Consider the following 12,954-nt stretch of genomic DNA (forward strand, 5'->3'; position numbering starts at 1 on the left):
TCTACCAGTGTCCTTTTTCTGTCTCAGGATCCCACATTCCTGTAGATGTTATTTCCCCTCAGTCCCCTCCAGGCTATGACGTTTCCTCAGTCTTTCCTGTCTTTCGTGGAAAGAAAGATCACTTCTGAAGATCACTGGTCAGCTGTTTTGGTGAGCACCTCCACTTGGGTCTGTCTGAAGTTTTCTCATGATTGGAGTAAGGCAATGCATTTTTGGCAAATATACTGTTATCAACCCACCCAAGTTGGTCCCCAACAGGGGTCTCCTGCGCGGTGTCGCTGGAGCCAGTAGAAGGGGACGGAGCTCAGTTCAGAGGCAGAGGGAAGAAGCTTTGTTCTCTGAGCGAAGAACGGCTTGCGCTCTAGAGCAGGCTCTCTGTCGCCAGGCCGGGGCGGGGCTGCTTTATAGGGTCTGGTCGGCGGAGGGGGCGGCGTTCTCGGGGGCGGGGCAGCCGCGCCGCTCACGCTCCAGATTGCAAAGTGCCGGGCGCAGCGGTTCTGCGCACGGCCCGCTGCCGCCATCTTGAATCGCCGTGTTGTGAGCAGCGTCTGTGCACAGGCCCGTGAGCCGAGGTGTCAGGCGCAGCCGTTTCGCGTCAGAAACTCTGGTCTGAGCGGGCGAGGCCTCTGCACGCGACCCCCTGTGAGCAAGTGGAACTAGACTAAGCACAAAGGAAGAAAAGGTTAGACTTATTACCCAGGTTCTGTTTTCATTCTCCGGGAATCGTTGACGGGGTTTGCCGGTGACGATACCATATATAGGATGTTGTCTCAGTGCATCTTGCTGAAGGTTCGTGATGTTGATGTGTTTCACTTCTGGGGGTGTTGACCCGGATCTCTGGGTTGAGTTGCTGTCTGCCAAGCTTCTCCCTGCAGAGTTGCCATCTTCTTCCCCTTTGTGGTTGATAAGTATCCTGCGACTGTGCAGATCTTGTTTCTCCTCAGACTTTCACCCACTGATTTCAGCATCTCTCGGTGGATCTTGTCTGCAAGGTTCATCACTGTGGTGTTCGTCCAAGGGTGATGCTCCTTCCTTCTCCCCTTCTACGTGGATTGATTGGAATTCTCTTGTGAGGAAGAGCTGGCTCTCCCCCCCCACTTCGTTATGTATTGGATTATTTATTTATATTAGTAAGGATTCATGGATATTTGCTTTATTCTGTGGGTTAATCCAGTATTATCATTATTTTTTTTTGCTCAAATTATTCCAGCTTTGGCCGTGAGAGATCCCTGTGAGGTTCTGCCTTCTGTTAACAAGCTCTACCTTTTTTTGAGTATTTCCTTACTTTCTGGCCCATAAGATGTTCCAGACTCATCCTGCATTTTTCTTGTTCTAGCCTGGATAAATTTCTTCTCCTAGGAGCACTATTTTATTTATTTATTTTTTAATTGGAAGATGGTGCTGAGAGAGCAGCATGTGAGCCCACTGGGCGGGCTCGTTGTTACTGGTGGTTACTGGATCTAGTCTTCTCTATGAACAGAGCAAGGACATGTATGTATGTGTACTAACCTGTGGACTCACATATCTGGATTTTGGATCTATCTGTATGTATGTGTGTGGATGTATAGGTGAGAAATGATATCAGTGTAGTTTCAATTTGTATTTCTCTAAATTTGCCTGTGTTTGAGTACTTTTTAATACATTTAAGGACCATTTTTCTATATTTGTGAATTATCTGTTCATGTGTTTTTCTTATTTTTTTGTTTTGGTCTTTTATAACCTCCATATTTTAGAGTTATTTATGTAATAGGGATATTAGCCATTTTTCCATGGTATTTGTTATTAATATTTTCTTCCAGTTTTCTATTGTTTGTGGGGTTTTGTCATGCAAAAATTTTTTAATTTTTATGTAAATTTACCCCTCTTTTATTTTATCACTTCTGGATTTTGAGTCATCCTTTGAAAACCTTTCCCTCCACAAGGTTAGAGAGGAAATCACCTATGTTTATGAAAATACTTTGAAATATTAAAAACATACAAATGGTGGGATTTGTTAAAAATCATTTGGAAGCTGGAATGTTAGACGCGCTTCCTCTTCTAACTGCCTGGGTACCAGCCTTCCCAGCCAGCTCCTCCTGTCATGGTCACCCCTTACTCCATACCTTATCACCCACCTTCAGGCTTCCCTGATTTCTCCAGACCCATCTCCATGCCATCTAAAACTACCCTGGGGCTTTGCAGACTATCTTGTCTTCCCTGACACTTTTTACCCTGAAATGTATTCTGCTTTGCCCTGATAGTATTGTTAAACATTTACTTCAGAATTTTCTACTGATTCAAGCTCTGAATCAGCACATCCTTACGCATTTCACCTCCCTTCCCTTCTTGCTTCGTCTTGGTTCAAGCAACTCCTAAAATTCACCGTCTTTAAAATTCACCAAAGACCACTCAACCCTAGTCTCTCTGCAGATGAATGAGCACATTCATAGCTGTGTCTTCTGCACAAGAAGCATCATAGCCCAGTGATAGATAGGGTGCTCCCCTGACAGTCTGGCCTATTCAGCAGGACACAGGGAGCAGCAGCATCCAGAAGAAACATGGACGTCAGTCTCTCCTACACGTGAACACAGTGGTAGCTACAAAATATGCTGAAATATTTAATATTTACAAAAGTGTTTTTTTCTTTTTTGTTATGACTTTTATTCATTATTACCTTTATTTAAGTACATAGACAGGATTTTTTTTAGCATGGTGTTTTGCATATCAGTAAATTAAGAATGAAAAATGTAAGTGATGTTTGAAAGAAAAAAATCCTTCTCCCATGCTTCCTCTCACTCCTTCTCACCTCAGTGTCTGTCTCTCTGTCCCTCCCTCCCTCCCTTCTTACCAACACAAACCAAAGGGTGGACTCTGTCCTGAGACCACCGGTTTTAAAAGGTCAGAATGACCTGGCGTTATGCTTGGGAAAACACCTATCTGCCAGGAAAGCCAAAGATGGAAACATAAGTTGTGGGGATTTATTACTGCATAGCTATGCATTTCCATTTTTAATTTTGACTATTATGGATATTTTAAAGGCTGATCTACAGACCTCTCTGCATGTTCTCTCTTGATGAATATTTACTATTGAAGCTAAGCAGTGATGGATCTATTGCAGGTTCATGTAAATTTTATATACATATATAAATATATATAAATATATAATTATATATATATATATCTGAAGAAATCTAATGGATGCTGAATGAGACATTTTATTTAATAACACAAGTTCCTGAAATTGATTCAATGGAAGAAAGAGGAGTAAGTTTCAGCTGGAGGATAATATTACAGCATCTTAAATGCTTGTTTCCCACCATTTTTCTTTGCTTGTTTTTTTTCTTTCAGGGATCCTCAAAGTCTAGATCCACCAGAAGTCAGCAACGCAAAACTTCAGTATGCAGGATGGGGCCCCAAGGGTCAGCAGCTGGTAAGCACGTCGCTTTCAGTGACCAACTTTCTGTGTTGAAGTTTCCGTTTTATAGACTGTATATATCTCACTATACTGAGAATCTGTGTTTGTGTGAATTTAAGTTTTGAAAAAGTCCCCCAGAACATCTGCATATGTAAATGGCCATTTCTTTTGCTTGAGAACCGTCTTGAATTGGGAGAGCATATGCCTTGGTTCTGGTACCCTTTATCCTTAAAGCAGCCCCTGACTGGAGCTGTGTGTGTATGGGCTATAGACGTACTGTGAATCTGAGATACACCTCGTCAGAGGGCCGCAGATGGGAACGATCAGAATCATGGAATCATGAAAGGTTCTTCTGCTTTGCTCTTGGAGCTCTGGCTCGTTTCTTTGGCAGGTTTTATGAGAAAAGTAGATGTGCTGGCCATGGTAGAGCTGGGCTCCCTGCCAGTAGCATCTGCAGAGTCCTCCACGGCTAGTGTGGCCCTCTCTGCATTACACTGAATATCTTCATGATTCCCACTCAAACTGGCAAAACTAAGATGTTTCAAGAAACTGAATGGCCAGGATGGTGTCATGAAAAGGGGTCTGAACAACCGGTTAGAAGACAAAGGTTCTAACCCTGGGTGTTCACAAACTAGCTGCCAGCCTGCTGTCACCTGGCCCAGCTACTGAGTGAAAAATCTGGATGAGGTGACCTTGCAGGTTTGTCCCAGCTCCAGCGTTGCATTTGTCTAACACTGGATGATAGTTGTCAGTTCCATTCAGGAGGTTGCAGAAGGTGTCTGCAGTTTGAAGATCAGGTGACATGGTGGCTGATTATGTCACCATTTTCTTCTACATCTTTAAGCTGCATTTTAAAAGCTTTCTTTTCCCAGAAAAAGCGCAGAAAATGATCATTTTTTAATATCTTGGGGCAAGATTCTATTGGATAGGCTGCTTACTGTCTTAGGAATTAAAATAGTCCTACTTTCCCCAATAGTACAATTATTTTTTTCTTGGTTTCGTATTAATTCCATTGCCTCAAACTGATTTGAAGAGACAGGAGGGAATCAGCCACAAGGCTGCTTTAGCTGTTCCCCGAGTGTTCCTGTGCTGCGCACTTAGTGAGCAGAGGTTTCAAAAGGCACATTTAAGGATCTAAACCAGTGACAGCAGGTCCGGAGGGTGCTGCAGGCAGGACTCGGCAGGATGACAGCAGTCCTTCAACACAGTCAGAACCAGGAGAGAAAAGTCATCATTGCTCAAAGGCGCTAACTCTTACCCAAGGAAAAAGTGCAATTCCACAGGAGACTGTACAAGACCTAAGTGTTTAAGACTTATGTGACTGATCTCTGATAGTTAAGTCCCTCTGAAAATCAACGATGGGAAACGTTTCTGGGAAGCAAATCTTTCCCACATCCATCAAGTCATTCCGTAAACATGACACTGCACCTCCGTAGAGGGCTCTCCCCTTTCTCCTTGGTCCTTTGGGGGCCCACGGCACCACTCGGGGAGGGCACGGGGAGTGGGCACCTTACTGCGTGGTCATTGTCCAGCCTTTTTATAGTCATCCGGAGAAGAACATCAAGACTTGGGCGTTGTCGGCATGTCTTCCTACCTGCCCAGTGATTCTCACTAAACCGGCAGACTCACGTGGGCCCGTGGGAGAGGCCGGATGCTATAACAAGGTCGTACCCCCTAGGCCTGCCTTCTGGAAAGGGATTGCAGTTTAAGGAAAAACCAACCCACAGCTGCAAAAGGAGGTGGTGTGTATTGCATGCATGCACACGCGCACACACTTTAGGATTCTGTCTAGAATGCGGGGCAGCTGGGGCCCTGGGCTAATCATTCTCTGGGCAGCTTACTCATGGGCCATTCCCTCCCCTGCCTGAAGCCACCGCTGCCTCCTGGACAATTGGCTTTACACTCACGCCAGGCTGCCCAGTGGACGGGGCTGGGTTAAGTGATTACAGAAGTTATTATATTCATCTCTTAAAGAATAACCGGCAGCAAAACTAGGCATCACCTTCTCTGAGAAAGCTCCCCTGCCCACACGGCAGGTGGCATCTCCAGGTGCCCACGTGTCACCGTGCACTCTCCTATCACACACAGTTTCCTGCCCACACATCTCTCCGGTGAGGTGGCCTTTGGTCTGAGCCTCGAGCACTTTTCATCTGTGTGTTCTGAGTGCCTAGCTCAGCGCCTGGCACTGAGGAAATATTTGTTGAGGTCAAAAGTGAACACATGAATGGACGGGTTAATAATCAGTTGATACATTCTTGTGGTCCTCAGCCACTTAAACATAAAATAATTGGAGGGAGACAAATAGCCAGAATCTGCGTGTATGTTTAGGATATTACCAACGGGGTGGGAAGCTCAGCTTCCTTTCTGCTTCAAGGAAGTAAAGGTTCGGTTAAGTAGTGATTGCTGATAGTTGAGCTTAGTACCAGAAGTACTCATGTGCTCATGGAATTTTTGAGTTTTTAAACTTTTTTAACTTTGCAGTTTTTATTATACTGTTCTTGTACTGAGTCTAGTAGGCAGTACAGCTCATCACTTAGAAAATATCCTATAGCCTGGAGCAGGGGTCAGCAAACTTTTCCCGTAAGGGGCCAGGTAGTAAATGTTTTAGGGGATCAAATGCGCTCTTGGCTGTCCTTACCTGGGGAGGCCTGACCCCTGGGACCAGCACCCAGTTGACTGGTACTCCCAGTGGGCACTCTTGCCAAAGATAATTCAAAACCCACAAGCAGGCCTTGTAAACACTAACGAATCTCATTGCCATTTTATTTTAAAAAGTAAATATTGCTCCCCAAAGGAAACCGACTCTAATTTTAATGAGTAATTCTCTTTCGGGAGCACAGAACACAGCTGCGGTTAAAGTTCACCAGAGAACCTTCCCAGCATCGCCGCCTCCTTGTGAGGAGGGGTCTCAGCGATGCCTTTGGGTCGGGAACCCCACAGACCACAGGAAGGTGACACCGGGCCCCAGGAGGGGCTTAAAGGCGTTTCCTCCAGCGCCTCCACGTGGCCTCCAGTTAGTGGCTCTTACCTTCTAGGGTAGGTTTTGTTAGACCTTCGATCACATCGTAGGTCATGAACACTGCCTGACTGGTCCCTGCACTGTTGGAGGGGAGGGAAAACCTTGACCTTGGGGAGGCCTCCATTCTGCTGGAAGGTCGCTTCAGAAATGGTGCTGGTCTGTGGTCTTGGTTGTTCAAGATGGATAACCAGGTTGTTTCCAGAATTCGACATCATCTACTGAAAGCCTAGAGATAAGAAAATGGATTTGGATAGATTAAGTGGGACTAAGTGAGAAAACACATGTAAAGCTTTGAACAGATCCCCCCACCTTGCTTCCCCTTTCTCCCAGTCTTCATGGAGTCAGTATACGTAGCGATTTACACTAACACATAAACTGTATCAAAATTTCTCTCCATATTGTATCATTCTCCAGGTATCCTCTGCAGATGAGTCTCTGCCTAAATTGAGAATGTCTCTGAGTTCTTTGATCTTTTCGTGAAGCTCTGCCCCCGTGCGTGTTTGTCTATTTATGTGAGGTTTTGTCTCTGCTGACCTAGAATAAGATCAAATTATCCTTTCATTTCCTTGCATGTCATCTCTGCTAGAGACATTTAGTAAAAACACACAAACACCGAGGGCAGCTGCAGTGGCCTTCTTTGTGCTTACGGCTGACGGTGTTTGAGTTCAGGCCTCTTCAGGGCACCTTGCGGGCTAACACACCAGCACAGGGAACTTGCTGAATTTGTCGCATAGCAATGTTTTCTTTTAGAACCAAGTGACGTGGGAACTTCTGCAATCACGACTGCACAGCATTAGACAACATTAAGGATTTGAGGCTGGAGTCTGTGCAGGTCCAGTTGGTGGATCAGAGACAAAGAGACTGGGTCTCTCTTTGCTTGGCCTGCTCCCAGGATGGGGACAAATGAACAATAAGGCAGTTGGGAAGTCTTCAGAATTGCAAAGTGAAGAACAAGCAGAGGGGTTGGTGAAGGAACCTGGTGGCGGACAGGGCTGGCGCCATCCTTGGGGAGCGGATGGGGATGGGGATGTGGCAGCCCAGTGGAAGAAAACTAAGGAGTACCCAGGGCTCTGCATCCCCCCTCAGAAGAGGAAGCTGACTTACCCGTCATCACCCAGGGCGGGAGGCTGTGGCACGGATGACAGTGAGCTGCTGCTCTGTGTCTCCCTGGAGACCAGAGAACAAAGTGAAGCATGTTTACTAAAGTTGGGATTCACCTTGACTTCACGATGACATGGCTTGTTAGACCTTAGGATACTTTTCCAGGCAAAGTCATGGATAGAATAATTTATCCAGGAGAGTCAAGGAGTCTTTGTTTAACAAAGTTGCTTTTTTTCACGAACGGTTCAGATATCAGCTCGCCTGACAAGGTCTCAGGGCAGTGGGGACTGGACTCCTAAGCATTTGCCCATAGCCCCAGAACTCTTGGGGGGTGACAGACGTAGCCTGTCAGCCAGCTAAACGTGAAGGACCTGGCAGGCCAGTCCTTTTGTGTATGCACAGTTTGGACGCTCATCTGTTTACTGAACACTCCCCGTGTCCTGGACCCTCTGCCAGCTCCTGGAGCTGCAGAAGAGAAGCATGGTTCTTTCCTCACCGACTTCCACTTCTGATGGAAGGTGCCTCTGTCACCACGGTCAACAGCTCTTGGCAACAGTGATTGCTTCGTGTTGCACAGTCACCCTCAGAAATGTTCCCCGCCCCATCTCTGTCCACTCCGCCCAGGCTTAGTGTCCTGTCCACAGCGGGAGCTGCAGGAGATCGGTAGCTGCCCGAGCCTCTTGGACCCTCCAATCTGGATAAAATGATTCTGCTGGCACAAAGCCCTCCCAGGTCTCTCCCTGCTCAGCCAAGACACCGAAGTCCGGGCCTCCTCCCAGGAGTGACTAGCTCACCTGCTGTCCTGTTGATTCTCTCCAGCCCCACACGTCCATCGGGCTTTCCTCCCCGAGTTCCAGCAGCCTTTCCTCATGGAAACCTTTACACCTGTGTTCTCCGAGTTACCTGGTGGAGACACCTTTGCAGAGTCTTGGGCCAGGCTGTACCTTAGTGATGATTACACTTCTTAGGCCTGGGATGTAACAGCTGTGACTCTAAAGGACTGAGTCCGCTCTAAGGAAACTAAACTTTAAAAGTCAACTTCTTAGGAGTCCTTTTGTGTCAGTGCTGTTTTCCCGCCTACTTAACAACACCATTTTATCAAAGGAGATTATTTTTCTTTCTAACATGTCACCAGCAAAAAAAAAAAAAAAAAAAGAAAAGAAAGTGAGGGTCTTACTTCACCTGCTCACTGGCACTGGCTCATGCTTCTTCCTCCCAGATGGCATCACGATACACTTCTATGGGTCAGTGGAGGGTTCAGGAAAATCCAGGCGGAAGGTTTTTGCATTCCCACTGGGTCACTTCATAGCATTCGAGTTCCCACTTTAAAGAAAACAAATTTTTATTTTTATTTTTTTCCTCTAAATACAACCTTTATTCTGATCCTTAAATTTTTGATGAAGTATTTTCATTTTCACTCCCTTCCAAACCATTTGTAATTGCAGATTTGATTTCTTTTTGTTTGTTTTTTGTTTTTTTTTGCGGTATGCTGGCCTCTCACTGCTGTGGCCTCTCCCTTTGCGGAGCACAGGCTCCGGACGCGCAGGCTCAGCGGCCATGGCTCACGGGCCTAGCCGCGCCGCGGCATGTGGGATTCTCCCGGACCGGGGCATGAACCCGTGTCCCCTGCATCGGCAGGCGGACTCTCAACCACTGCGCCACCAGGGAAGCCCCTGATTTCTTTTTGATCCAAGGTATTTTATTAATTATAATTTCAATCTATTTATAAAAACTACTTATTCCTAGCTTTATTTTAATCATAGAGCATGCCCTATACAGTTTCTTTAGCCAAGTATGTAATTAATTCTTGTAAACATTCTATGGATATATATACACGATGTATTTTTCCATTTAAAAACTATAAAATTGTATTATTCAGTTCTTTTTTGTATGTCCTCATTTTTGATCTAACACAGCTGTCTGATTCTGAAATAGGCAGCATAAAGGTTACCAGTATATTTGTGTTTTGATTAAATTTTAATTGCTTTTCTGTGTATTTTTGCTTTATATTCAGTTGCTATGCATTGTGATGTGGGAAGGCTTATGACAGGTATATGTTTATTCTGTCTAGTATTTTTAACCTAAATTCATTATCTGATTTTATTTTTTTTATTTGAAAACGAATTTTTAAAAATAACTCATTACCATTGTAAAAATTCATGCTACCGAAATGTCAGTAATTCAGCATAAGATACTAGATGAAGAGGTTGTTCTTGAAAACACTTTGTCAGATGGAATAAATGGCAGAGAGAATAGACTCGAGGATTGGAGTGCATTTGCCTCCTGCCCCTCGCAGGTGTAGGCGCCTGCAGAGAGCTTGGCAGCCGTGGGGAAGACCTCAGCTCTCGGGGTGACAGCCAAGTGCAGATAGAAGGGCCCAGTGGGTGGTGCTCACCCTGTAACACTGAGCTCAAAGGATGGGCAGGTGTAGCCAGGACACCTTCCACTACACCGGGAGTCCAGGAACCAACCCAGATTTGAACCTAGAAGCCCTGAGCTAGCATCACAACCACCTCATCCGTCTCAGAATCTGAAGGCCCCCATCTGAAGCCTTAAAAGGAGAAGGAAGTTTTATTTAATTTGTTTTGGTTTTCAAGGACCATTAATAACAAAAACATTGGAGTTGAAGGGTCATATTCCGATCTTGCTGCTGGCACGTGCTAAAGGCATGGTCTGGATTAAGATACTTAACTTCTCAAGACCTCAGTTTCCTCATCTGTAAAATGGAGATAACAATGCATATCTTGTAGGGGTCACCATGTGGATTAAGTTAATCTGCTTAAAGTACATGGCATGGAACCTGGTATGAAGAAAGTGCTCGCTGAGGGATGGCGTTTATTGTTGTTCTTGCTGTTAGGGTTATTATGTGGCTTAACCAAAATGTAGAGAATGAGAACAAAATATGAATTTCATCAGATGAGAGTCTGGTATGTGTAGGAAGTTGAGTGGGGCTGCGTTTGATAGAGTGGGGCGATGCCAGCTATAATGGAGGGTCTGGGTGGGGGGACACGGGCTGTCTCTTCCCCGACTCTTCTCCGACTCGTAGCGGGGAGGGAAGCCGTTCGCCAGATGCACCATCAACTCCTATGCCTCTAAACCTTTGGCTCCACATAGGTTTTCAAACATGTGTCTCTTTAGAAAAGACTGTTATCAGGTGACAATTCCCCTGTGCTGATGCCACTGCAGGATTATCCCTGGAGGAACAGAGAGAATACGTTCCTTATAAGAAGCCTGGGCAGTATATATATATATAAGCCCATGCCACTCTCTCTCTTCGTCCCAGCTTACCCTTCCCCCTCCCCGTGTCCTCAAGTCCATTCTCTATGTCTGCGTCTTTATTCCTGTCCTGCCCCTAGGTTCTTCAAAACCATTTTTTTTAATTCCATATATATGTGTTAGCATACGGTATTTGTTTTTCTCTTTCTGACTTAACTTCACTCTAAATAGTGGGAAGCTGCTGCATAGCACAGGGAGATCAGTTCGGTGCTTTGTGTCCACCTAGAGGGGTGGGATAGGGAGGGTGGGAGGGAGATGTAAGAGGGAGGAGATATGGAGATATATTTATATGTATAACTGATTCACTTTGTTATAAAGCAGAAACTAACACACCATTATAAAGCAATTATACTCCAATAAAGATGTTAAAAAATAAATAAATAAAATATATCCTACAAAATAAAATAAAATAAAATAAAATAATAAGAAGCCTGGGAAGTCATTGCCCAGAACATATTCATCCTCTAACTGGAAGCTAGTTTCCTTGGACCATCATCTCCCCACCCTTCTCCCCACCCCACCTTCTGCCCCCTGGTGACCACCATTTTACTCTCGGTTGCCATGAGTTCGGATTTTTTAGATTCCACATATAAATGAGATCATACAATACTTGTCTTTCTGTCTGACTTATGAAATGCTAATTGAGTGGAAGGAGGTAATCGTTTTGCAGTAGTGTATCAATCAATGTGCTGTACACCTTAAACTTACCTAGTGATACATGTCAGTTACATTTCAATAAAGCGGGGGGCCAGGCGGGAATCTAAACAAGCCTGTGGGACCTCCTGTCCCCTTCTCCCTCCTGTAAACCAGAGTCCCCAGCCCCGGGACCTCCAGCTGGTCGCTGTTCTCCAGTCCTTACCGGCAGCCACAGGGAACTGAGCAGAAATGGATGAGCTGCCTCGCCCAGGTCACAGCCTCCAAGGGCATTACTGCTCACCCAGTTCTGGAAACAAAGGGGGCAGTAGCGTTTCATCCACGTTGACAAATCCGATGAGGGGAGAAAGATTGATCTTTCCAGCAAGAGAAGATTATTTAATGAAACGTCCTAGACATGGGGAGAACCAGACTGAAGTGACACCCCATTAATAACTTATAAAAGTCTCTAATCAGTTTGGGTTAATTTGGTATTCATCGTTAAAACATTCATCATGGGCACTGAAGTCCATGACAGCAGCCAAGAAATTAATTCACGGGGATGGAAATCGCCTTATGTGTCCTCAAATAACGGATGGAGCCGGTTTAGTGAGTGATTTACTAGCTCTGCGAAGGGCACCCTTCAAATGTAAGGCAACGTGTTATCCCTTCACGGCTCTGTGCGACTCAGTCACTTTAAATTCACTTGCACTCACGTACGTAAGCTGAGTTTTCAGCACATAACCTGAATGGATGGGGCAGAGCTACCCGGTGGTCACAGAGAACCAGGACGATCAGGAAGGGGTTGCCAGGGCTTCTCCCTTTGACCAGCAGGTGCTCTGAAGATACAGGGGTTTCAAAACACAAAGGCAACTTCGTCATTGGGGCGTTATAGAGGAAGTGCGGAAAGCGGTGTAATCAGTACATCACGATTCAGTGCAGATTCTTTTTAACTTCTGTCATGCTGTGTGAATTAGAGGGGCATAAGAGAAAATTCATTCTCAAAACAGTATGAAAATATATAGTAAGAGTCATAAAGACATTCCTGCACTTTAGCACAGAAACCCCTGTTAAAGAGAAGCCAAAAGCTGTATAAACAAAGACATTCATAATGCTATTATCCATAATAAAGATTTCAAAGGCTGGAAATATCCTATGTGTTTATAGGAGAGCAGTTTGGTAAAGTATGGGACATTGACAGGATGAGCCATTATACAACCATCAAAAAGTAGCAGGTAGGGCTTCCCTGGTGGCACAGTGGTTGAGAGTCCGCCTGCCGATGCAGGGGACACGGGTTCGTGCCCCGGTCCGGGAAGATCCCACATGCCGCGGAGCGGCTAGGCCCGTGAGCCATGGCCGCTGAGCCTGCGCGTCCGGAGCCTGTGCTCCGCAACGGGAGAGGCCGCAACAGTGAGAGGCCCGCGTACCGCAAAAAAAAAAAAAAAAAAAAAAGTAGCAGGTAGACTGTATAGGAACAGGGGAAATATACCATCTACTAAATAAGATTAGGACTAAATATAAGGTGTTTGGT

The 12,954-nt window shown here is 45.3% G+C and overlaps 1 protein-coding gene across 5 annotated transcripts in view; it reads left to right on the forward strand.

Moving 5' to 3' along the window:
• The window catches only part of DPP6 (dipeptidyl peptidase like 6), a gene marked incomplete at both ends in the record, with an annotated part of 1,060,012 nt that overhangs the window by 851,339 nt on the left and 195,719 nt on the right, over nucleotides 1-12,954 (forward strand). For 4 of the 5 annotated variants that reach the window (XM_079711771.1, XM_079711773.1, XM_079711770.1 and 1 more), the window contains one exon: nucleotides 3,328-3,409. The exons of the other annotated variant lie outside the window; for it this stretch is intronic. In XM_079711771.1, coding sequence (XP_079567897.1) covers nucleotides 3,328-3,409 — 82 coding nt within the window. The remainder of the gene's footprint in view (nucleotides 1-3,327; nucleotides 3,410-12,954) is intronic. 5 annotated transcript variants of the gene reach the window in all.

This window comes from Hyperoodon ampullatus (assembly GCF_949752795.1).
Source record: "Hyperoodon ampullatus genome assembly, chromosome: 9".
NCBI classification, from domain to species: Eukaryota; Metazoa; Chordata; class Mammalia; order Artiodactyla; family Ziphiidae; genus Hyperoodon; species Hyperoodon ampullatus.